The sequence below is a fragment of the Psammomys obesus genome, unplaced genomic scaffold (assembly GCF_907164565.1).
Source record: "Psammomys obesus unplaced genomic scaffold, mPsaObe1.curated_primary_1811, whole genome shotgun sequence".
NCBI lineage: Eukaryota > Metazoa > Chordata > Mammalia > Rodentia > Muridae > Psammomys > Psammomys obesus.
Window position 1 is genome coordinate 18,190,797 of NW_026585895.1, and position 27,383 is coordinate 18,218,179.

The following is a 27,383-nucleotide window of genomic DNA, read 5'->3' on the forward strand; positions in this document are numbered from 1 at the left end:
TAAAAGAAACACAAAAATCAAGACACAGGTGTACCCGCATAGCCACGAGTCACTGGTTTCTCTCTGGTCTTAGCTACTAGTAAAACGTTTTCTTTCAGTGAAAAGAGTCAGTGTGGATTATAGCTGTAGCTTTCAGATTTTGTGAATTCAACTTTCAAAAGGTTTTAAAGTAAGAAAGCAAATACACTATCAGGCACAATAAATCGAACGTTAGGTTTACATCAAGGCTTTCTTGATGGAGTTTGTGTCATTTCCCTTTCCTCCCTTTATAAACAAGTCTCAGCAAAATTAAACACTGGAAGACGCTGGGCATTGGTGCTCTTCTTTGTTGTTGTTTCTCTAGATTTTAAATTTGTTCTCTTTTCTAATCTTAATTTTTATGTTTTGTGGTACTGAGGATCAAGCCAGAGACTTTGACTATGTTAGGCAAACGCTCCACCACTGAGCTAACTCTCCACCCCTTTTGCCTGTAATTTTGAAGAAATTACACTACAAAAATGCTGTGGCTCCTGTGTATTGTTTTGATAGTGTCACTACTTTGGGTGGGACTGACTTTGGGGTCATAGCATTTAATCATCCTTAAGGTCAGGATGTAAAGTGCATGTGCAAACAAAGAACATGTTCTTTGCATGTCATAGGAAGGAGGAGCCTCCCAAACTCACACTGCACATGTAACGGCCTTCACCGGAAACACTAGACTTAATAGTGACATATGCTATGATCTGCAACTTCTAATACTTCTAATCATCTTCAAACCAATTTACATTTCAGCATTCCTAAAAAATAGTCATTGTTAATGGACTTCAGGGTATTTCTCAGACTGTGCAGCCTCTTGTAACCACCAGAGCAGTCAAGGCTATACTCTCTGTCTACTTGGTTTATTATTATTATTACTTGGTTGGGGCTGCATAAACACATGAAGTCAATGGGTAGCAAAGACTTAGTGCTGGCTCCATCATTACTTGGGGTGAGTGCAAATTTCTGATGTTTCAGACCACTTTTCTATGTTCGTGACTTTCTGAGAGCTGGGAAGCCTAACGTGGTGAATTTCATAGCATTTGATCCAATGACAGAAGTGATGGGTGCCCACTGATGACAAGATAAGACATGTCCGTTTCAAAACATGGACAAAGCTAATCGTAGTTTTTTTAAGCTTCTTTTTGAACAAAAAGACCTACCACTGGTGGACAAGTCACATGTGGTGGAATTTTGCTGGAAAAGCCTAGTAAATTTCATCTGTGAACTAAGATCATTGAGTACCACGTGCTCTATCTGAACTGTCCCGTTCTCCAGTGTGCGTGGTACTAGAGAACTGACACAGTGGTGCTCTCAGAATGATGGATGACCAGAAGCACATCCAGCCATATTCCAATAATGATTCCGAACTAAGCATTCTAACCTCACTTGAAATCCAAATACCAATTTAGTGAGCGAGTTGATGACCCATTATACACAGGCTGACATCAAAATGAGACTGCCAGTGGAGAAACATAAGCAAAAAGATAGAAAAATACAACTACTAAGAAAATGGAGAGTAGTTATAAGTATCATTTAAATTCTTAATTTTAATTTGTTCTGCCAAGTGGTGATGGTACATGCCTTTAATTCCAGCATTTGGTAGGCAGAGGCAGGTGGGCATCTGGGAGTCAGAAGACAGCCTGGTCTACAGAGTGAGTTCTAGAACAGCCAAGACTACACAGAAAAACCCTGTCTCGACAAAACAAACAAACAAGCAGAATTTGTTTTGAGTTAACAGTTATAAAGACAAACAAAATGTCACATCACACAACAATTTTGTCTCCAGAATTCAAAAGAAAGAAATTAAGAAAAATTTAAGGCTACCTTAAAAAAACAACAGCCACAAAAAAAAAAAAAAAAAAAAAAAAAATCTGTGTTAATACGAACTTCATAGAGTCTAGCCAGTGATGATTTGGTAAATGTTCAGTAGCTGCCCCTTAGAAATACATTTACTACAAAATGCATTACACAAGTAATATATAACAGATAAATGATAAAGCATATTCTTTACCATAGTTCCATGTAACTGATTTTCACAGAATAATTGATGGTTTTTCGCCTAATTATTATTACATACACAGTCATTCTCTACAATCGAAACGTGATGGTTACATGCAATCTGGATGTGAGCACTGATTGATATTTTCACTTAAGTAAGCAAGTAAATGGAAAATGAAACAACGAAACATGTTGAGACATTCACTTGACCATCAAGTACATGAGGCTTCTTTACCAAACAGAACAGTGCATTTGAAAGCTATAGGAACACATACTGAGACTTAGGGATCTGCTTACAACGTCAGAGCTATAGAACTGACAAACTTTAAACTAAATTTGCATTAATCACATTTCCTCCATTTTCCTCATTTAAATGATCTAAAAGAAATCATAAACCAACCCGTGCTTTTAGTGCGGAACAACGTCCATGTTAAATATGCCCGCCACAGCCATCATCACACGGTTGACCTCATAGCACCTAACAACAGAGATGGCAAGAAAGGTACTGCAGAGTAGGAGCATGCACTGTCGCCCTTTAGTAGATTAAAACCATCAAGAATGTGTGTCATAATATAGGTGTAGCAAAATAGAGTAAAAGGAATTATAAAATAGCATATTTTTAGTGCTTATTATTTTAAGGTAACTTTATTAACATGTTAAGTTGATGTTAATGTTTCATATGTCACTAGTTCTGCTATTTGAGAACTACAAGGTAAATTTATTTTGTTACTTTACTCAAAATACAGTTTTGAAAAAAAAAGTCTTAAAGAAGTCTGCTCAGTGTGTAAAAAAAATATTTACTCCTGTGGAAATACGTTGCTGTGGACTTATGTCTCAACAAAATAATAATAAATCTTTATAGAAAAGCAAATTGAAGGTAAGAGCACATGTGTTAAAGTTTGTGTTTTTACTTTCTTGGTAACATAAATAAAAGCTGTGCAATGACAACTCTATAGATTTATATAATTTAATAACAATTTTATACTTAAAAATTAATTTATAACTACATAGAATTCTACAGTTGTTTCAATAATGTCTAGATTAGAAATTGCGTATCAGAAGAAAATCAAAAGACTCACTGATCACCTACTTTGAATATTAACAGTTCAAATGCTAAAGTGAACGTGGCGAGCACCTCAACTTGGCCCACAACTTACTGACAAAATGACCCTGAGAAAGGACTAATAACCAAACTTCTTGAAATTCCAGTCTTCCCATCTGAAAATGAGTACCCATGTCATAGACTGGCGTAGTAGTAAAACACATGAAGGCATGTAAAAATAAGAACAAACACATTTTCAAGATCTTTACCATTTTTATCATTATGAGAGAAAATCCCATCTTGATTGTGGGCTGAAGTGAGAAGATTCTTGTCTCACTTGCTTTGAAAGATGCTAATTGTTAAGAGCAGCCATTGGCTTTACAACTCACCTTCCTATGGACCCTTGCCCTCTCCTTTGCTGTGTGTGTCGTGCCTGGGGCATGGCTCCCTCCCTTCCTTGCCTTACCTTGTCCTTTCCCAATCTCCTATCTTGAGTATTTTAAATACATTTTCTGTCCAATCAACTGCATCATCTTCTCTCTCCCACTTTCGTCTTCGATTTTCTGGGCATCGATTTCTTCTAGCAAACCACACTGGATATGTGTTATGGGGGTAAGGGGAGGGCCTGCAAATACCTGTACCAGCACTTGCTTCTTCATCCTGGTATCTTCTGAAGAGTCACATTTTATTGATACTCAGATGTGTTGGGAATTTGGGGCAATGAGTCTAAATGACACTAAGAAAACACTTGCTGTGACTATCTCCCATAAACCATGCCTTGGAGAGCACTCAGAAAAGCCCTCAAGGTTTCCATTAAGAAGGTCTACACAAGAGCTTGGAGAGTGCCTAATGCTAATGAACACATAGGTATTTTTAAAGCCTGATGCAGTCGATCAAGAGGAAGGCAGCTGCCAGAACACCCTTGCTTCAGCCTCCCTGAAGCACTTCGCACAAGGAGAGAAGGCTGGCTAAGAGGTTTCACAACAACCAGCCTTCACTGCTCCTTCAGTCACAACAGTATCTGTAACTCTTCTTCCTTTATCCCTTTTACTTTAAAAAAATGAAAATACTGATTTTTTTTTTAAAGTGGTTCAGCTTCAGGACTATCCAAGAAGTCAAAGGTCTAAGTTCTATGAGACATAGCACCAGAAAACTAACGTTCAGGAGCCCAATGCCAACAGATTTATATTAGAACAGCCAGAGTACAAACACAGAGCATTCAAGTTGAATGAAGCTCATGTAACACGTGTTGGATGTCTCATTGAGAATGGGATCTGTGGGCTGCTTTCATGATAGTAGGCTGCACTACATCTTATGAATTGGGTATAAACCACTATGAGATGTTTCTGCAGTTTGAAATGTGATGTAGGAACAAAAATGAGTAATACAGCTATTTTTGGCCATCATTGTAGGAAGCAATATATGAATATTAAGAATGGGATCCAGCCAGATACACGCAAGATCAAATGCCAGAAAAATTTCTCACTGGCTCTAGAATTCTGTAAAGATGCTTAAATGTGTTCAGATGTCTCACGGGAGTGCTTAGGTGATACACCGAAGATGTCCATGCAGTCCCTCCCATTGAAGAGTTGCTAAAGAGTCAGTATGTGTCAGTTGTTACTACTGTGAACATCGTAAAATTCATGATCTTAAGAAGACTGAAGCTAGCAAGAACAGAAGGAGTAAACTCTGGAGATACATATTTCTGTTGCTGATGTGGTTTGCTCTATCTTGTCCAACCTGACTCTTGGTCATTCTAACACTATCTGTTTGTGTTCAGGGATACTTGCGTTTACAGCACCCATCCAGGTCTTTTCCAGGCTTCTCTCTTCCACTCCACAAAAAGCCAAACAAACAGAAAAAAAATATCAGGTGTCTTATCTGAATATGTACTCTCCATTTAAGTAAGCTTTTCATATTAGCTTACTAGCAAAATTCTTGTTGCCCCTTCTCATAAACATTATCATCATTACCACTGCTGTTATCGCCATAGCAACCTTTTGGTGTGTAGCTAAACGCTTTAGGTACACCTTAAGCCATTTGCCTTAATCATTTTAGGTTCTGATGAAGGCGCCAACCTTTATTAGTATTTACAGATAAACAAACCTAGCATCCTAGATGTTATAATTCTTGCCCCAAAGTAGATAATCTTTTTTTAGAATTTGTGCAATATGTAAATTTTACATTTTGAACTACTGAGTACTTTAACATTTGTACATAGGTTTTAACAGTCATCACATGCCAGGGTCATTCCAGATGGATCATATTAAGGTAGAATTTTCAGTCGTGTTACAGAAGATACTTTATGACCATTAAAACTCTGCAAATATGCTGACCAAAATGCCTACATGTTGGGCTGACAGGTTTAATTGAGAGATATTAAGCCACAGCGAGAACATAAACACTACTGTTTCCATAAGACACGCCCACTTGATGCTAGGTACAGAGCCCAGGGCCTTGAATAAATCCCCAAACACCTAGTAAGTTTTCCAAATAACATTTTTATGATGTTGGGTAGCTGCAATTAAAAAAAAAAAAAGCAAATCATTCCTTCTACTTCTTCATTCTTTTGTGACTTCCTTTAGAGAATTTTAATTATCATCTTACTTTGATGTCAGATAATGTCCTATCATAAAAATGTGTAGTTCACCTTCAGGCAACCTTGGGGATATTTCCTAGAAATCATTAAGTATATAGTGAATACTCCATTTGGTTCTCAAAATGCTGTGGAGAGTGGGCTAACTAACAGCATACAAATACTATTCCAACCAGTCTCCCTGAATTTGATCAAAGCCCACATTAAGTTCTTCTGAGTTGTCCTAGCATACTGCGCTTGAAGTTCATGATTGGTTCAAGTAAGACAGCTCCAAACAAAATTCACTCAAATATTTATATAGTTTTACATTTTGTGGAGTCTATAAGCTGAGAGCAAAAGAAAACAGGATTTCAACATGAGCACCCTAATACCCATAGGTACACAGAAATAAAAACTGAACAAACAATTTTTTTCCTCAAATATGTTACTGCAAATTATTCAGACATGAGAAATGATTAGAAGAATACTGTGTTTCAAGAGAAGAGGCACAGAATGGGCGTTAGCTGAATCTTAAACTAACTGCAAGATCAATTCATTCCTACATTCTATAGATGAATTATGTGAAGCTACTTAATCACCATCAATGCTAATTTTACAAAACTACAAAGTTAAAGGTTTCACTCTCGCCGCAGAGCTGAAACTACGGTCTTCAGCTGTGGAGTTTTCCATTGTATCAAATTAAATGAACACACAGCAGAACACCGTTCTCACAAGCTCAACTGACACACTAGGGAAAGAAAACGTGTGGCAAATCTAAATGTTTTCCTCTTGTGATGGTTCTCAAACAAAAGACTGTTAGTTTCAGGGTAACGATTTAAGGAAACGATACTCTGTTTGAACTCCTTGAAGGCGGTGAGGGGGACCAGACTGCACGGTACTTACTGTAGAGACGGCAGTGGACAGTGTTATTTCATAAGCATGATTGCAATGCCCACAGGTGACTTTCATGAATGTCTCTGAGAACAATGGTCTGACACTATGACAAGTTTAGGATCTCCACAGTTAAGAACTTAAGCAGAGGGATAGATTTATGGGATGGATTTCACAACGGCATTTGACAAAAAAACACTATGGACAAGAGGAAGAAGGTACTAAATACAGTTGTGAGAGGTTAGTTCTCACTAAAGATGAGCGTGGCTTGAAATGTCTATCACTGGGATTTAGGTCCCTCTGTCTTCCTATTACAGCAATAGAAATGTAAACATCACAGGAACCGAAAAGTAGGCAATGCAGTATAAAATATCAAACTATGTGCCATGAAGAAAACAAGGGCAAAGTTACTGAAAGAGAAAATAACAGACACCAAGAGTGGTGTCCTGATCCAAAAGAAGCAAGAATTGTAGGTAAAACATAAATTAAAACTTAATAGTAGGATTAAACTTCATATTTTAAACCCATAAATGAGTTAAGCTTTATAGAAAGTAGTGTGTGTGTGTGTGTGTGTGTGTGTGTGTGTGTGTGTGTGTGTTGGGGAGGGAGGTTTTGACTCTTTTGCCTGATCTTGGGACCCGTTTCCTCTTATCAGGTTGCCTCATCCATCCTTGCTGAAAATTGTATTAGCATTTTTTTTCTATGAATTATATGACTATTCCATTATAGCTTTTCCTTATTTTTAGAGATATTTTTTCATTCAAACAAAAATTACTTATCAATTAGTAACTTATAAATATCTTCTTCTAAAATACAGCTAATTTCTTGTTTTGGGAAGGTAGATTTATTTACATAGTTATATTTTAATGTACTCATATATGAATTGTTTTCTTTCATATTTTTACCTTTCACTATACTATAAAAATATGTTTTTATTTTTTTTCAAATTTTAAAGTTTTAAAATTTTACATTTCATTCTTCACCATACTGAGAACTTATTTTCCTATACGAAAGTGAGACAGGGAATCTAATTTTATCTCTTTTATTTAAAAAAATATCATGTATTGGTGTAATTACTTATTTCTAAATTCATCAGCACTGTCTCTTCTGTCACATATAAACATGCATTTACTATTTAATAAATGTGTCACTTAAATATGCATTCGTCTCTAAGCTCCTTATTTGTTCCACGTGCAGAATTGGGCCAATACAGCAGTTTTAACTATCTTCACATGTTAATTGTCAAGAGTAGTTCTTGAATCACAGAATTGTTCGTTTTACTCCTTTTTACAATGGTACTTGGCCTTTCTCTAGACCCTTATTTTTTGGGAGGAATTTTAGAACAAGACGGGCTTGAATGTAGATTTTATATGTTACAGAATGTTAAGTTACACAAAATGTAGAGAACAGTATAATAAACATGCAACATTGCCACCTCTATTTTTTTTCAAAAGATTTCAACTTTAGTTTTTCGTTTTGTGGGGCTACTTGAAAGAATTTCCAAGATATCCATCACCTTTTCACATGTGACCAAGAGATGTGGACAGTGGATTTGTAGACTTCAGATGAGCTAACAGTGAAGCTCAAATACAAAATAAAAGATTATATTAAAAAAATTAAAAATCAATATTAAAAATATTTTTAAAATTCATTAATTCCACAAAGCCTTAAGGGATCAACAAAATACACTTAAAAAGGATCCTAGCACCCAAAAAAAAGCAAAGTATGTTCTGTTTAAGGAAATGATTCAAATATCCAAAAGAGGCTCAAGTACACAATAAGGACATTTGCTCAACCATGTTTGTAGCAGCTTTATTTGTAATAGCCAGAAGCTGGAAACAGCCCAGATGCCCCTCAGCTGAAGAATGGATGCAGAAATTGTGGAACATCTACACAATGGAGTATTAATCTGCAATGAAAAATAAGGAAATCATGAAATCTGCAGGTAAATGGTGGGACCTGGAAAGGATCATCCTGAGTGAGCTGTCCCAAAAGCAGAAAGATACACATGGTATATACTCACTCATATAGACATATAACATAGGATAAACCTACTAAAATCTGTACATCTAAAGAAACTAATCAAGAGAGAGGACCCTGACTAAAACGCTCAATCCCCATCCTGAAAGGCAAAGAGGATGGACATCAGAAGAAGAAGAAAACAGGAAACAAGCTAGGAACCTGCCACAGAGGGCCTCTGAAAGCCTCTGCCCTGCAGACTATCAAAGCAGACGCTAAGACTTATGGCCAACTGTTGGGCAGAGTGCATAAAATATTATATAACAAGTGGGAAATACTAAGATCTGGAGAGGACAGGAACCCCATAAGGAGAGCAACAAAACCAGAAAATTTGAACACAGGGGTCTTCCCAGAGACCCATACTCCAACCAAGTACTAGGCATGAAGATAACCTAGAACCCCTGCACAGATGTACCCCATGGCAGTTTAGTGTCTAAGTGGGTTACATAGTAATGGGAAGAGGGACTGCCTCTGACACAATCTGATTGGCCTGCTCTTTGATCACTTCCCCCTGAGGGGGGAGCAGCCTTATCAGGCCACAGAAGATGACAATGCAGCCACTCCTGATGAGATCTGATAGACTAAGATCAGAAGGAAGGTGAGGAGGACCTCCCCTATCAGTGGACTTGGGGAGGGGCATGTGTGAAGAAGGGGGAGGGAGGGTGGGACTGAGAGGGGAGGAAGGAGGGGCTTATGTGGGGATACAAAGTAAATAGAGTGTAATTAATTAAATTAAATTAAATTAAAAAAAAGAAATGATTCAAGGTGAGCGTGCTGGAGGTTGGGGAATGAAGAGAAGCAAGAGTGTAGATGTGGCTATAGGGTGCTTTTGAGGGTTTTGGAGGGCTGCAGAGTTTGGACGTTATTAGGGGAAGAGCTGAGGCTTATGCAGTTGAAGGAGAGGAGAAAATCTTGGAGGTTTGCATATCAGGACACAGACAAGATGACAGTTAGGTGGTCTCGAGTGGCAGAACAGCAAGCCATATAAACGGGTAGATCTGAAAAGCATTAATATAGACTATGACTATAGGAAAAAAAATATGCACAAACACCACCACCCCCTTTTATTTATTTATTTTTTCAAATAAATCTTAGCAGTCTGAGATAAAAAGCTAAATCTAACGTCACCATGTATTGAAGCTAAACGCTTGGTCCCCAACCTGAATGTCAAACAAACCAAATGAAAACCAAATTAACTGCATTTATATGATGCTGGTGATCTGACTTTGTAATGCCTTTTTTCCCAGCTGATTGGAAAGATGGTGAAGGTGAAAGCGACTTGCATTCCCTCAAGTGTGTGATGCAGCTACTGCATAAACAGCTGCACAGCCTCCAATTAAGCGGTGGTGCTTCTGCTTGGGAAAGCTATATATAAGCAAATGAAACCAGGAAGGTACATGCTGGGAATACATAATTACCGCAGAACCCTTTTTTAAAACACAGCTCACTACGACGTGCATATTTGAATATGATAACTGATAAACCAGGATCTTGAAACTTTGCAATGACATCCATCAAATCATGAATTGCTGTTAACTTGTGGATTCATATGCATTTTCACTAATGTTCACACCATTATTAGGTCCTAAATAAATACATTAATTTTTCTTAATTTTAATACATTAATTTTCTTAATTCTTAATACATTAATTTTATATGATTTAGTTTACTGCCAAAGACAAGTCATACACAATAGAATGTTGTTTACCAGTATTTAACAAAAATCATGAATAGTAAAGTTCTTTCTTTAACTATCCAGAAAAGATGAGGTGTTTGTGTCAGTAGCTATGATGTAAAAAACAGAATACGGTTCAGTGTTTCAGTGTTTTGTTCACTTCAAAACAGATGTTGAAACTCACAGCGATATGTAGGGCACCTTATGGAAAAGTGGGAGGAAAGAGAAAAGGACCTGGAGATAACAGGAGCTCCAGAAGAAGACCAATGGAGTCAACTAACCAGGGCCCAGAGAGCCTTGCTGAGGCTGAAGCATCAACCAAGGACCATTCACAAACTGGACTTAGGCCCTCTACAAAGATGTAACAGATGGGCAGCTGAGGCCTCATGGGGGTCCTCTTACAAGGGAAATGGGAACTACATCAGACAGGGACTCGCTCGCCAGCTTTTGATCACTTCCCCTTGGTGGGTCTGCCTTGCCCGGCCACAGGGCAAGAGTTCATGCTTGGTTCTGATGCAATCTGATGAGCTGGGCTGGATGGGAAAGGGAGCTCTTATTCCTCTGAGGAATAGTTGAGGTGGGTGGGGAGACACAGAGGGTACAACTGGGAGAGGAGGAGGACAGTGCTACAACCAGGATGTGAAGTGAATAAAAAATTATATAGATATAGATATAGATATAGATATAGATATTAAAAAGATATAACACTGGACTGTGAATTTCTTTGCAAAGTAAATCAGGTTCTATTTGCTTGTCGATTTCTACTTCCTACTAGTAGAGACCTGAATGTCAGATAGCTAATGCCTAATCAGTTGTCCATATATTCATCAAATTAAACAAACTTTTAAGTGTTTATTGGCTTCGGAGCTGGCCTTGTTCCCGCTTTCCTTGATCATGCACTCATTCTTAAAACCTCGTGTGAAATACCCTGCTTGCTAAGGTAAGGACACACAGTGAAGACAGACAGGAAGAAAGGGTGAAGGATGCTGAGGAGGCAAGGAGAGATACTGTATATGAGGGGAGCGGAGAGGAAGGAGGAGCTGGGAAAATTATAAACACTGATCTGGGAGAGAAAATTGACTCTAGACACCTGAAAGGATGGTTGTGATGCACTAATGAGAGACTGATTTTAGAAAATGTCAATTATTTAATTTTCTCAGAAATATCAAAAGATTTCACGTTCCAAATGAAAACCTGATGAAGGCTCTGCGATGATAGATAATGAAATAAAAGACTCAAATAATGGGGCGAGTTTGAAAGGATTGTGAGTGCCAGGGAACTAACTGGGGCATTGAGCTTGGTGGTTGAGCACCAAGTACTGAAAACTAAAGAAACAGTGATGGTGCAATAGCGCACCGAAACCAAAAGAATGAGGTCAGACGCAGGCAAGCTGAAGAAAAGGCTACAAAAGTGGAGTACAGGGACTTTATACGGCAGAGGTTTGTAAAACCCTTCTAGAGGAGCTCCTCGGGTGCTTGATGGAGTGCCAGTGAAGGTCACAAACGCAGCAGAAGGAAAGACTTCATGAGAGAAGACAAGGAGCCATCCGCGAACCATTGCTGGCTGCAGACCTTGCTAGCGGCTGGTAAACTCCCAGCGGAGGAAGACAGTGTGCCATTGCTGATGCTTTTAGATCGGAGTGGAACGACAGCAGATTCCAAGCAAGTTGCAAAAAGGGAGGCAACGGTGCGGCTTGGTCGAGAAATGTTTTATACGAACCTGGTATCAAATGGAGAATTTAAATAGTCACAGTTTGGAAGACAGCGCAAAAGGCCGTCTTTTCATCGTTTCAGCTTGAATCGGATCTAAGTTGCCAGAGGACGTAGTGTGGATAACTCTAACATGTATTATTGATTCCCACAGCCTGTCATGTGAAGGCATGTAAAGCTGGTTCCACTGCATCAATCAATAAGTTTTACAGAACACTCACGTTAATATTTTCTAAAGAACTGCTAGTTCATATTTTGTCTGCCCTCTCATCATTACCCCTACTTTTTAGCTGCTTTCTTTCTGACAACTAAGGCAAACGTCTAACGATTCGGCTCATCTGTGCCTGATATTCAGATGCTTATTTGACCTGCGGGTGATCTTTATGATGCCTGAGGTGGTCTACAGCTGGCTCCAGGTGTGTTCTCACAAGCTCACACTGATTGTTATTTTTCCAGAGCACGGGGAAGAGGGCCTTTTCATGTAGCGGTAGCATTTCAAGGATGATTTTATACTGGTTATGTTTTGTTATTTTATCAGGTTTACGACTAGCTTGGAATCTTGGTTTTAGAGTCAGTATCACAGAGTAAAAAGGAGGTTTTTTGTACCACAAAATACCCATAATGAGCCTCTGCCTAAATGTTCCTCTAGTCACTTAAAAAGGTATCATGGAATCAAGGGATAGATTGCTACAACTCCTTTTGAAAAAAAAAAAAAAAGAAAAAAGAAAAAAGAGTTTTCAAAATAAAACTCAGTTTGGGTATCTGTGCTGTTTAATCCAGTAATACTCTTTGAAGTCATCACTCACACATGGCTGCTAGCACAGAGCCTGTGACACAAAATTACATAATATTCTTTGAAGTTGAATCCAAGTCTTGCGTGTATTTTAACTGCTTAAAAAAGAGAAAATGGCAGACATGTTTGTTCCAGTTGTACTTCCAAGGAGAGCTTCACCCTGAAATCCTCTTTCTACTGATTCTCCATATTAAGCCCTAATATGAAACGGGGAATAGGTGACGGGAAAACTCGTGACTCGCATGTTTAAGCACTTCGGATTCAGAGAAAAAGGTGGGCGGAAGGACCAGGGCGGGGAGGAGCAAGAAAGACACACTCTGAGTTCTTAGGAAAATCGTAAAGAAATCTGCGGTGATTAATCTCCACTTTTGTTGTGGCCATAATAAGTCCTAATTGCACAACAATGTCTGCATGTTAAAAGAACTCAACAATGTGGAAGCCTTCTGTGACTTGGGAAATGTCAGCACTGTGAAAAGCATATGTCGTCTAGAACAACCATCCCTTGACCTCTTCATAGTCTGAGTCCGGTATGGTATGCATTTATTCGTTAGAAGACCGCTGCAGGAGATGTGCTCCTTCAGGGACCGTGTTTCATCACACGGCTTCTCGTTACTTATGCGAAGTGCCAAGAGCCTTCAGAGGGCAGGGGAAAAAATCATTCCTGTCTTTTCCCTGAAGCTATCCTTTTGACAGAATGACTGGCTGAGGAGCCACAGGGACATGGTGAAACAAAGCGTTCCTCCGTCCTATGGAATCTGCTGCTTCTACTCCAAGGAGAGTACAAACTATGACCTTGGTTGATCACTGCTAAGTGCGCTAGTTGCCTAGCAAAATTTAGAAGTTCAAGGAAAAAGCCATCATGTTCCTCCTAATTTACATTTTGAAGCTGTTATTATCATGATGTGGTATGCTACAAATTGAAACGCCTTAACAGGAGGCTTAGAATAGTATGACATTTTGCATTACCACAGCGACTGACATGTACCAACCAATCCTATTAATTTCTATATTTGTGGAAACAACAAAATGCTGTAATGTATAATATGCTAGCGGCTACACAGCACAGAGCACACCCACTCATTTAAATTGGAAGGATAAAGCCAGGATGGCTGAGATTTAAATAAGGCTAGCCACATTAAGTTGTTTCATGTTGCCACATGGGTTTAATAGTCTTAAAAATTCCTTACTTCAAGATGAGATACTGTCTCCATTTTTGACTGCAGAAAAACAACTGAGGGGAACAGGATTCATTAGTAAATCTCTGAAGAATTATAATCAGAGATCCCCGTCAAGGAGATATTGATAATAAACTTCTGTCTAATCTACTTGAAATAGTAAAGAAAATATTGTTTACAATGTTACATATCGATTTCTGATGTAGCAAACAATCTTATATATTATTATGGTTTTTTTTTTTTTCTCTGTAGCTCTGGCTGGCCTGGAGCTCTTTAGATGTAGCCCAAGCTGTCCTGAAACTCACCAAGCTCAGGCTGCCTGTGTTTCCCAAGTGGTTGGATGAAAGGTGTATGCCACTCTTACCAGCATCAAAATACATTTAAAGAGAAAGGCAAAAATTCTAGCCTCTTCTCTCACACTGGTTAACCTGCTCTTGTCTTTCATATTTTAGGTAGAGGCTTTGTCATTTGAGTCTTCTGTATTTCTCACAGCTTACCCCCCACCCACCCACACACATACACACACACCCCACTTCCATAAGAAGGCAGGGAGTACAGCAGACTGCTATCTGCAAAAGGCACTGTAATTGAATTCATAACCGAATCGCCTTTGAAAGGTGGAATTTGTAAGGCTGGAAGAGTGGCTCAGCCGCTAAGAACATTTGCTGTTCCATTGGTTTGCAGCACCCACCTGGGGAAGCTCGTGGTTGGTGTGCAGGCAATCCAACTGGCCTTTCCTCAGGGGCCTATGTTGTTATCACCTGTGCCAGGTGCACGGGACATAAGAGTCCGCCTGTCACCCCAGCACACTCTCTCTGTCTCTCAGTCATTGTCTCAATGTCTCTCTCTCTCTCTCTCTCAATGCCTTTCTCTCGGTCCATCCCTTGGTATTTTTCTATCTGCTTTCATGGCTTACTAAAGCTCTAACTCATCTTCTCTTCTCTCCCCAATCCCCAGAAAAGAACCTCCTTATACCAGGTATGCTGCATATGGTCTAGTGATTTAATCACTGTCATAACACTCACAACTACCTTCAACTCCAGATTCAAGTTGACCAGAGACCTTTTTCTGGCCTCCCCGGGGACCTGAACATAAGTGTCTCTGTCTCTGTCTCTCTCTCTTTCTCTCTCTCTCACACACACAAACACGTCTCGGCTTTAATACTGTCCAGCTCGGTTCCCCATGCAATTTCACCCTACTCTTCTGCATACATCAATACAAAGTGATTGGTCATTTCTTTCAGTACACTTTGAAACATACCTCTTGAGAATGTATTATAACACTAACAGAAGTAGAAATTAGTGGATATAAAAAACAGCCATCCATCATCCTAATCTTTCAACAAATCAAATTGTTTCCAATTTCCAAGTTGTTGCACCAGCTTTTGCTTTCGAGATTGCATAGGTTTTCCCTGTCAGTATAAGGATTCTGTCTTCTGTCTTCATATCATCTCATGAGCATTTTACATATTGTGTAGTCTTCATAACTATTGTGAAAATAAATTCATTCATGGGTTACTGTAACATAATGGATCATTTTCTTCACTCTGAACTTGCTGTCTTCCCCTCCGTCTCCTGTCTTATGCCACAATTTAACTGCAACATTTTCACTTGTATAATTTTTTGTTGCCTTTGCTGTTTTTCCCTCCGTGCATACGCTCTGAATACCGAATCAGGAATGGATCTTATACTGACCAAGTACTTTCTGAAGTTCATAGTCATCAACAGCGAAATGTATACCTACCATGTATACCGTGGCTTCTGACAACCGTTCTCAAAGTGGGTTGCAACCACTTTGGCAAACCTCCTTCTCCAAAATATCTACGTTATGATTCCTAACAGCACCAAAAGTATGACGCAGCAATAAGATAATTTTATGGTTGTGGGTCACCACAACGTGAAAAACAGTATTAAAGGCTCACCGTGTTAGGAAGGTTGAATCACGAAGGCTTAAGACTCTTGGTATAGTTAGTAAGTACCTAGGAAAGGTTAGGAATATCGTAATGTGTAATACAGCAAGTGCATGATATTGACATTTACAGAGTCCTGTCATGTGAAACACCTGACTTGCTGTGCTTGATCAAGATGACGTCACCTTTATCACTAGTATAAAATCAAAAAGGTCACCATACCTCTTCCTTCAAATCAAAAGCACAAGCTGATCTCACAGCATCAAGATATGTACAAATCATATGTACAAGTCACGTGCTCAGTTATGGTAAAAATCACAGTAACGTTGTCCTTGTATTTCGTCACTTTTCCACGATAACAGTTGTAGTAATTGTCTTTTCTTATTTTCCATTTATCTCAGATTGCTCAAAGAAATACTGCCAATTATAATATGTAGACCTCATGCTCTTCAAAAAGTTTGAATCACTTGAGGTTTTGTTGTTTTTTTTTTTTTGTTTTTAAAGAAGGTTGTCATAGTTCCTAAACCAAGGAAATGTTTGAGGTGCACATATTAACCAAATCAGCTAATAAAACAAACAAGGATGGCAAGATGGCTTGGTGAATAAGGGTGCAAACTGCCAAGCGTGGCAACCTGAATTGGATCTGTGGAACCCATGATGAGGGAAGGTGAGAACCAACTCCCACAAGTTGCCCGCCGACCTCCACTTCATGCACACACTGCCTCACTCGCTCACCACAGACAAAGCAAATAAATAAAAGTAATAAGCTAAAAGCCTAGCTTAACAAGACAAGAAGCCATTCATTTGAAAGAGAGAAAGGAAGGGTTCATGGCAGGGTTTGGAGGGAGGAAAAGGAGGAGAGAAGGGATGTTATCGTACCATAATCTCAAAACAATAATTTTTATAAATGCCCAGGTGATATTGTAACCTTGGTGGACTTGGTAACTCAGAGAAATAACTGGGAAGGGGCTGCCCCTGAGGAGGGCTTGGCTGATTTCACTTTTCAGCGTGTGGCTGATCACACTCTCTATCACCGCCAACGCTTTCCACTGGCAAATGCAGAATGCAGCCTTTCATTTTCTCCCACATCATTCCAGTTACGGGAAGATGCATTGTTTTCCTAACCCCAGTTTATTCTTTACTCTCCTATGTGTCCAGTGTGCTTGAAGAGTCAAAGGATTAAAATGCCTGCTTTTGCAGACTCAGTGGGCTAAAAGGACCAAATAAAACACCGCCAACTCCATTTAAGTAATGGAATCCACTGAGGTGCCTCAAAACTACGTCATTTCTATTTGATCTTTCTATTCCACTGATGATAAAAATTTAAAGACTCACGGGTGAAGTGGTTGGAGGTGGACGGGTTGACACTGTCCCCGCTGTCAGCACTCTCGCTGCTGGAGACTTCGTCGTCAGACTCGCGAGCCGAGGAGCAGGGAGAGGAGGCGTCAACGTCTTCAAACTTCCTCTTTAGAATCCCACTCATTGCTGCGTGTTGCTGCGTGTACCTGGAGCGGAAATGAACAGCCAGACACTGAAATCTGACCGCCTCTGGTTGGGTAGCCTACCTTTCCAGCCACCTTTCTGTGGTTTTAAATACCTGAGCTGAGCGGTGGCTGACCCCTGAAAGGATTGCAAAGCAGATTCATTTTTCTATTTCAAGTTAGAACAGGGTGAAAATGAACGGGAGAGTCCTTGACACTGGAGTTAGCCCAGCATTTCGATGGTTTCCTAATGTCTTTAAGAAATAGTTCAGCTTAATGCAGTACCATTAGTCTTTCTTGTTGACAAAATAAGAAAATCCAATGGAGTCCATGAAATTCTGTGAAAAACAAAATACAAATGACGACATCTCCCAAAGTCTGAAATGATTACTGTGCAGTGAGGAATTCATCCAAAAGAAACTCGGAAAGTAGGATGTAAAAATTTTTATATTTAGAAATTTTCAAATTCAAGGAGACTAGTTAGCAAAGCATAATGAAGCATATGAAATCAATTCTGAAATTTAGGTGGTTTCCATTTTAATACTGCTACAAAATGAACTTTGTCCCCATGCTACCGGGTTGTTGAAGCTGCTGCTACCTTTCCAGAAGTTTCCTGAGGCTCTTCAGTTGGGGATTTCACTAACTGAGTGGGAACGAGGGAGTAACCAGTGGACGTGTCGCCTTCCAGTCATTTGTTTTCTTGTGACTGAATTTTCTCTTTTCCAGGGCCCTAATCATTCCTGTTTTACCTCAAGAGCCAGGTAAATAGTACCAACTTTATTCTCAACATAGTGATATTTTTGTAAATTAAACTACACATAAATCAGCTCAGATATTTCATCACAATCTCACTTTGAGAAATTAAGTTAACTTAGCTGAAAGTATTGCAGGTTTATTCTATGAATTCTGCCCCATGGGTGCCAGTTAATTTGAACTCTCATGTGTGTTTTCCCGGCTAGAGCACAGCCATCAGTCCAGTAGATCAAGACGGAACAAGTCCCTTAAAACTATTCCAAACCCACCCAGTTCCGTGATCTCCTAACTTCTCTCAGAAATTTCTAGAAACCACCCCTTTGCCTCTGCAGATCACAGAGTAAGCAGCCTGCCAGATCCCCTGGGCTGAGCCAGCAGTTCACAGTCTGATTTGGGAGTGTTCAAAGAGCACTACCTGAAACAGTAGCAGCAATGTGATGCGGAAGAGAGATGCCTAGGAATGAATTATTTCAGTTTCCAAGCCAGATCTTCCAAGTCAGAAAGACCTGGGAGCAGAGCCGTTTGTGAAGCACCAATTAGGTGTATATTCTCAAACAGGGAATCCCTTGCCAAATTTTCAGTTTGAATTCCAGAACCTTTCATCTTGGATTTCGTTCTCTATGAATGCGTATCATGTCTTTGCTCTTAGTTTCAATTCAGTCCTTCTAGGCATGTGTTGGGTAGCTAATATGTTTATGTTTAACTCATTGAGCAGAGTCGTAGAAGAGTCAAAAACAACTTACCTGCTGCCCATTCTGATGGGCTACATCAAATAGCAAAACACCTCCAAAATTATGTAACACCTCTGCTTTATTAACATCCCTTTTCTTCCCGACTGTATTAACTATGGAGATAGCTCATAGCCACGGGAGAATATATCACAGTCCATTATCCCGAGAATAAAATCTCTATTCTACTCTCATTTTACCACTATTCAGATTAGCCTATTATTTTCTTCATTTTAAAGGGTGTGAAATGCATAAAATCTGCATGCATATCTGAGCCAGCAAAGAAGAAAAAAAAAGATATTTTAAGTGGAGTCTTGAAATAAAAGTAGGACAGGATATAAATTTTAAAGTGATTTCACTTCAAGCAAGATGCGAAGCAACCCATGAGGGAGAGACTCCGAGACACAAAATAGTAGAAGATGGATACCCATGGTCAGGATTTACATGCTTATAACAACATATTGCAATGGAAGCCATTAAAGCATTGATCTTCATTTCCCTCCCCCACATCCCCCACATTTGTAAGCAGGATGTATATCTCAAGGATGAGGAACAGAAAAAAAATCTATCAACCAAGACTCAGTCCCAAACATCATCTAGATTGATACTTGGTGCTCCACTCTCCTTCATGAAAGTATTTTGATGAGATGAAAAATGGAAATCTTTGCCTTCCTTTGTTAGTTCATTTAGGACAAGAATTGGATGCATGGAGTTAAAAGGCCAGATGCAATTTCTGTCTAGATCCTGAGAACTCAAAGAGCCTCAGATGGACAGCACACAAATGCTGCTTAGTGGAGCAGCATTACACAGCTGTGAGACTGGTTGAGGGCGCAGCTTGCATGTGTAACAATGAAGCAAGGCATCTGTCTTATCTCACTACATGTGCATATTGAAATATGATAACAAAATATGAAGGACAAATGGTCCACCACTTTTTGGTATATAAGATCTGGCATATTTAACAGTAGAGTGACAAAGAGATACGCAGTCACCTCCTCTACCATCTAACTCATCTTATTAGGAAAGGAAAGAGTGTCAGGGCTTAGGGAGATGATACTATCAGAACGTGTTATCTGCCGGGTTGCTACAGATGGTCCTTCTCAGAGAAACATGTGTCTGCACAGATCCAGATCCAGAAGAAGAGGATGACTGTCAATTCAACATGTATCGTTGCTCCCTGAATGGTGCATACTCTAATTTTTCCTTAAAAGATGTGACACAAACTGGATAGTTAACAAAACAGAAAAGTGTGAGCATTTCAAATAGGCTTTACACAGAATGAAAGCGCAAAGAGAAGTTGGGCAGGCATTGGCTTGTTCTGAATGTAAGAAGGTGGGAAGTTAAGCATAGAAGTGGCCATCTTTTCTCAGCTGTCACATGTTTCAGGAAACATGCTAGTCACAGACAGGCAGCATCACCTCCCGTGAACTAGGACAAATGCCTCTTCATTGTTTTCCCACTCACTGTTATTTGCTTTTGAGGTTTTCCTAGTCACGGGCAGAAGGAGAAGTTTAAAATACAAAAAAAAAAAAAAAAAAAAAAAAACAAAAAAAAACATCATAACAGTCTGCAGTTTAAAACTCCAAAATGACTTCAAATCATCTTAAAATTGCAATTCCCCCAATGCCTTTAAAAATTCTCAACAATCTAGATTGACCAGCTTTGTCATTTATTTTGAGCCTCTGACTCTGCTGATATTTCAGCTCTAAGGAGCATTCAGTGCCTTAAACCTGGTATTTCTCTGTCTGCTAAGCTATTTTGAATAATTATCCTTCTAACTACGTTTTCATCTTTTTCTAATATATGTACTATTTTCTAAGTCGATAGCAAGTATATTTCTATATTTGTATATTTCTACATTTGTTTCTTATATCAAAGCCTCTGATAACAAGCAGAAGGAAAGATCTTTGTGTTCTTTATTCATGTCCCACAGTCCCTTCTAAGTAAGAGGTGCAGAGCGGATACATGTTCAGACTCTGAATAAAATTGGGTCACTTCTAAGCCTGAGCTACTGTGTCATGTCTGTTTGCCCCACTAGACCGAAAGCTCCAGGAAGAGAAGTATTTCCCCACCCCATTGCTCTATGTCCTGTGTCAAACAGCTGCCATGTTTGATTGATTAAATGAACATCAAAATTAGATGAAACGACATCAAAATGCACACACACACACACACTTAGGAACAACATATAAGACTCAACACATAAGCAGAACATACACAGATCAAACTTTTGAAAAAATTCTGGACTGGTTCACCCAATGTAAGATGAGATGCAGAAAACCGAAAGTTAAGACACAGAGAGTCCATAGCATTACCTGTAGCTGTACAAGGTCTTTAATGTTTTTTCTTTCTTTCTTTCTTTCTTTCTTTCTTTCTTTCTTTCTTTCTTTCTTTCTTTCTTTTTTTTTTTTTTTGACAAGCTTTCCTCTCACTACTAGGGTCCAATAACTTGTCTTCAGGTCTCACAGCTTGAATTCAATGTTCTAAAAACTGATTAATTTTTGGACTCTCCTGGACCTGGGATCTTGCCTGATCAAGACAATTTCTTGATCGATGGGCAGAAAGGGGGTGGATGGTATCCCAGAGAATCTCACTGGGGCTTGTGGAAGGCAAGTCCATTTCAAAACCAGTATCTCCTGCTGGCTGATCCAGGTTCATCTGATTTCCTTTCATTCATCAACAAAGTCCTGGACTTTTCCTGACCAGATTCCTAGCCTAGAAATCCATGCTTTATATCTACAATTTCTTATCTTCGACACAAAGTTTCACTGTATACCCCTGGCTGACCGGGAACTTTTAGACCAGGCTGGCTTGGAACTCAAGACCCACCTGCCTCTGCCTCTCAAGTACTGCAGTTAAAGTCTCCTGCTTCCACGTCCAGCAACAATCCCTTACCTCATTGCCAAATCTAATTAAGAAGTACTTTATGTTATAATATTAACAACTATGCCTCCGAGCAAACTGTTCATAAATTGTATGAGCTATTTATTTCATATTGTATTAGATATAAGCATTTCTTGGATACCTCTGAACACATCAATAAGAACACTTTGAAATAATGATGGGGATCAAGTTATGCGATCTACAAATGTGCCACTTTAAAACTTAAAATTGCCAGATTTAGTAAATAAAAATGTACTTCACCAGTTTTATTTGAATTTCAGATGAAGAGAAATGGATGATATTTCAAACATATTTATTCCGGAATTTTTTTTTTTTTTGCTTTTATGAAATTCAACTTAACTGAACATTCTGCATTTTAATGTGATAATCCTAATTGCTCCTGGTAAGAAAGTAAACTTAATGTGTAATCAACAACCAAAAAAAAAAAAAAAAATGTCGACAGAAGAAACACAAGCTAAGGCATGGGGGCACGTGCAGCAATACGTACGCGAGATTAAAATCCGTCTGAGAAAAAGAAAAGAAGATCAGCTCAGGAGGTGAATCACAAACTTACTAAACAATGGGGAAAGCGAACAGGTTGAAGAGTGGTTAGTCAGTAAACGGCAAGCCTGGCCGTCACGGAAGAAGGAGAAAAACTGTAAAGTAACACTGGGCTGGCAAGCGTGTCTTTACAGCCTTGGTTCTCAACTTGCCCAATGCTGAGACCCTTTAGCACAGTTCCTCAGGATGTGGCGACCCCCGGCCACACCTTTATTTCGTTGCTAGTGTTACTACGTACTAGGGTTATTTTGTTACTGCTATGAATCTCAATGTAAATATCTGATATGCAGGATAGCTGATATGCGACTCTAGGAAAGGGACTGCAGTCCACAGGCCGAGGAGCACTGCTCCAGGGAGGAATAAGAGGTTACTTCTTAGCCTGATGGGTGGAAGCGCCAGGTACCAGGAACAAAAGGTTCGTTTCCTCTAGCCAGTCTTTATTTCATGGAAGTGGTGAGTGCATGGTTAATATTTAGAGAACAGTTAGGAATGATGGCAGCCGTCTAAAGACTCTGTTCATGCTTCCCCGGCTGAGCGGGTTGACCTCTGCACTGATAATTTTGTAAACAATTTAAAAAGGAAAGTAACATATAATCACAAAGATTAGTGAAAAAAAAAATCTTTCTGCTTTTTTCTGCAACTGCATGACAGAGCTAGTTAGACTACCCTCATTTCGGTGTGTAAATGAGGGCATTTTGGGAGGGGCAGTCAGGACTTGTCGAGAACAAAACAATCTGTTTTGTATTATTTTAGTGAATTCTTCCACAGATAAAAAAAAAATGCTTAGACACCATAACCAAGTTCTGTTTCAGTGAACTTGATCAGGTGATGGTGTTTGCTGAGGGTTCAGAAAACACCAGGGTCTAGATCAAGTCCTATAGACAAAGATACTTCTTTCAGGATGGGAGGTGATTTTAATGTTTCTTCTGGTTGCCTCACTACTTTCAAAGGATGAGGTGAGAGTCACTGCAAACACAGTGACTAATGTATACACTGGAGAAAGGCTCCTTTGTGACAGAAGGTCGGACATGCTGAGTAAGAAGTAAAATGAGCCACCAGGACACATCAATGGCCAAGCTGTCCACTAGACCCGATAGACAGCGGCTCACTCAATTGACAATGGACAGGTTTGTCTATAACATCAAAGAAAAGAGAACTCGGGTAAAAAGTAATTCATATTATACATTACTTTTATTCTTTGGGGTCATCAATTTATTTAACCAAATGTTCCTACATATGTGGATACCGTTTAACTGCTAGTTTGAATGAAATCCTTTTCACACCTAACTTTTAAATCTATGATTAATTTTTAAAAAGTGCTCCCTTGGGTTCTAGAAGATTTTCTTTGTCTGGATTGTAACAGCTTATTGTCCTTCATTTCTTCCTTTTTCCTTTTTACCGGACTTTCACAGTCTTGTGTAAGTGGTCTGCAGATCTGAGATCAATACAGGGCAAAAAATAAGTGTCTTCAATATCAAGAATTAGGCATCACCCTTCTCTTATATCACCCTCACTCCAATGCCATCACTTCAAATGTTTTGAAGACCTTTTCATTGGTACCATTCTCTTGGCTTCAGTACATCCTCTACAGATGCTTCTACAGTGTGAACCCAGTAAAGAAGCCATTTGTATTTGTGCATGTTTTATTTATTTTTGTGCCTACTGTTTAACAATATTTCTTCCAATCTTATTTAAGTTTTTGTTCCCTTTAAAAGTACAAAATCTGTAAGCTAGGAAAAATGAAGGCAAAAACAGTTGCATAAAGGTTTAGGGAAATTTGAATGCCTTGAGCTGTGCTCTGAGACACCATATGACCTACTTTTTGTTGAGGCTTTTTACCAATCTGGAATTAGAACTCAGAGTTTGTCTGCGCTATGGTCTTTCCCACTTTTCCAATAAACCTCGGTACGGTGACCACAACGCAAAAGGTCTGTTAAAAGAAAGCACGCGTGTGTGCATACGGAATACTTGCTCAAAAGCAACATACAGGTTTCATTAGTGGACGAACCATCATGCCAGGTTATTCAATCAGTGACAACTATGAGTGCAGAATGATTTGGCTACATATCATTCTAGACATTTTGAGAAAAAATGTATGTGTTTCCCTAAGAAAGTAAAATTATCTTCTGCGACATGAGGGCCACTTTTGCCTAAGCCCATTTGGCAAGAAAACAGCTTATTTGCTGCCAAGAAGAGCAGGATTTGGCACTGACTCCGCAAGGTAAAAACCCTGTAGGTGTTTCTGTGGGGCACTACCAATGTGAAAAATGCTGCTGGTGGGGTGCCAGTGTGAGAAACTCAAGTCAGCCAACACCTCTCTGGTCCAGGTGTCTGTGTAAGCCAAGAACCCTGGCAGCACTCCTGCCTAATGAATATTTTTGTTGGAGAAATGATTGTGGGATTCCCCAGTTATGTATGACTCCCCCAAGTCAGAGTTGTCGGCGACTTTTAGTTAAAGATTTTAGTTCTTATGCAGTGGTTATCAACAATCTTGACTCTGATAATTTGAAGTTTAAAAACTTGATGAAGGTAATGGTCCCATCCTACCGGGGGGAGGGGGGAGTACCGAAGCACAAACATATACGGCATCTATTCATGGGCTCCAAGTTTAGGAAGCTGTGCTCTGGTTAGTAACTATCTTCCCCTCTGCTTTGGTGAATAAAGAACCTGGAGAAACGATTCATTCGAACACACAGGTTCACAGAGCCAAAAGAAGGTTGAGGTTCCGTCGCCCCCATTTGCTTTACCAGATGAGTGGGTTGTCCTGAGATACAGCACAAGCTCTTTGTAGCTCCCTCAGGTTGGTTTGGTTTGGAGGTGGAGCTAGGGCTCAAACCCACTGCTTCTTGTGTGCTGAGCTAGCGCTCTCCCACTGGACTACTCGACAGCCTCATATTCTCTGGCATGCATGGAAAGAGCCTGCCACATCTCCCAGAGCATTCCTTGCCATTTCGTTATTCTCTCCTCTGCCCCACAGAATTCTTAAACAGCCATCCCCAGACGGGTGTTTATAAGTTTATAGAGCTATAGCTTTGTGGCTTAGTGAAAGGAATGTTCTAGGTTTCCCCAAATATCTGCCTTTCCTAAAAGATGGTTGTATCGCCTTGTTTCACATCTCATTATTCCAGTCAGAATTCACTGAGCATTTGGTGCTTTCTATTTCTTTTCAGCAGCTTTCCTTCAAACCCTACTAGGTAGCTTTACTAAAGAACACAAAGTTTTCAGACATCACTAAAGATCTTTTGCTCAAAATTAGAGAGACTGTTGTTCCCTGAAAAATATGTCTTGGCCAGTAGCAAAGTGTTGTTGGTTTTTTTTTTTTTTTAATGTGACATGACTTATATTTATGTATTGGTGATTACTAAATTATACTATCAGTGGATTCCTGTTAAACAGAATAAATTACATTAAAAAGAAAAAATTATTCTAGATGTACATGTTTATTAAGTTGTATAGACTTTGAGTCTATTTTATTTTGGTATATAATGTTTTTATTTGCTTGCAAGTTTTTATAATAAAGTTTATTTTATTTTTACCTTTTATTTTTTATTAAATTTTTTATATTAATTACAGTTTATTTACTTTGAGTCCCAGCTGTAGCCCCCTCCCTCATTCCATCCCCATCCCATCCTCCCTCCCCCCTCTCCTCTCCTCTCCTCCCTGCTCCTCTCTAAGTGCAGTGATAGGGGAGGTTCTCCTCCCCTTCCATCTGACCCTAGCTTGTCAGGTCTCACCAGGACTGGCTGCAATGTCTTCCTCTGTGGCCTAGCTAGGCTGCTCCTCCCACGGGGGATGGGGAGGTCAAAGAGCTAGCCACAGAGTTCATGCCAGAGACAGACCCTGTTCCCCTTACTAGGGAACCCCCTTGGATAGTGAGCTGCCATGGGCTACATCCGAGCAGGGGTTCTAGGTTATATCCATGCATGGTCCTTGGTTGGCGAATCAGTCCCAGACAACCTCCTGCACCCAGATATATTTGGTCTTTGTGGAGCTCCTGTTCTCTCCAGATCTTACTAACTCTCTCTTCTTTCATATGATTCCCTGCACTCTGCCCAAAGTTTGGTCATGAGTCTTAGCATCTGCTTTGATACACTGCTAGGCAGAATCTTTCAGAGGCCTTCTATGGTAGGCTCCTATCCTGTTTCTCGTTGTCTCCTGCTTCCAATGTCCATCCCATTTGTCTTTCTAAGTAAGGATTGATCATCTTACCCAGGGTCCTCCTTCTTGTTCAGCTTCTTTAGGAAAGTGTTGTGGTTTTTTTTTAAGATAATAAATATTTATTATTATTATTCATTTATTACAATTTATTAAATTTGTAAGGCAGCTGTGGCCTTCTCCCTCAAATCCTCCTCCTCTCTTCTCCCCCTATGCCTATCCCCTAGTCCACTGATAGGGGAGGTCCTCCTCCCCTTCTATTTGACCCTAGCCTATCAGGTCTCATCAGGGCTGGTTGCATAGGAAGACAGTGCAAAGTGGGTCTTAAGTGGCTGTTCTTCACTGCCATGACCTGAGTAGGTATGATGCTATTACAACTGCTGGCTCACCGAATGCTGGATCACAGTTGAATGTACAAGCTGCTGTAGACTAATATATATATTTCCAGTGATTACTCAGTGTGTGTGCTATCATATCTGGTCAGCTATCAACACACGTGGCACAACTTTAAGAGTGTTACTTGTCAGGTGTATTTTCCACTTTGATCAAAATAAGGGGTATGACAAAACTAGTAAGAGGTTCTGATGCAGTCACCTCCGCTGCTTGGGGCTAAATGACAAAGGCTGTGGCTTCCGGCTAAGAGCTGCACCAAACTGTGCCCATTCTCTTTCTGCTCTGTGTGCAGAATGAAAGGCTAAATTGACTTGTTTTGTTGAGTGACAAAGGAATTCTGTATGACTGCCTGAGACACATACCTAAGAGGCTCCCCACATTATCCGCTTTTGTGTCTCATTGGGATTGGCATTCCTACAAGAAAGCCAGAACACGCTTTTTAATGGCTTGACCCTTAAAAACTGACCATCTTTTATTTGTAGAATTAGTTTAATTGATTACATGCTGGCCTAGGAGTCAAAACTCTCCAAAGCCAGTTGTTAGGGTATTTGGTTTCTTAGTTAGCAAAGGCAGAGAAAACCAATTAAGAAAATTAGAGGCTTTAAAACGGTTGAAAATGTTCATC

The 27,383-nt window shown here is 39.5% G+C and overlaps 1 protein-coding gene across 4 annotated transcripts in view; it reads right to left on the minus strand.

The window, feature by feature from the left end:
* Nucleotides 1-27,383, minus strand: part of Csrnp3 (cysteine and serine rich nuclear protein 3) — a 179,087-nt gene that overhangs the window by 58,770 nt on the left and 92,934 nt on the right. For all 4 annotated transcript variants that reach the window (XM_055600919.1, XM_055600921.1, XM_055600923.1 and 1 more), the window contains one exon: nucleotides 17,140-17,309. In XM_055600919.1, the coding sequence (XP_055456894.1) occupies nucleotides 17,140-17,287 (148 nt within the window). In that variant the 5' untranslated portion in view covers nucleotides 17,288-17,309. The remainder of the gene's footprint in view (nucleotides 1-17,139; nucleotides 17,310-27,383) is intronic.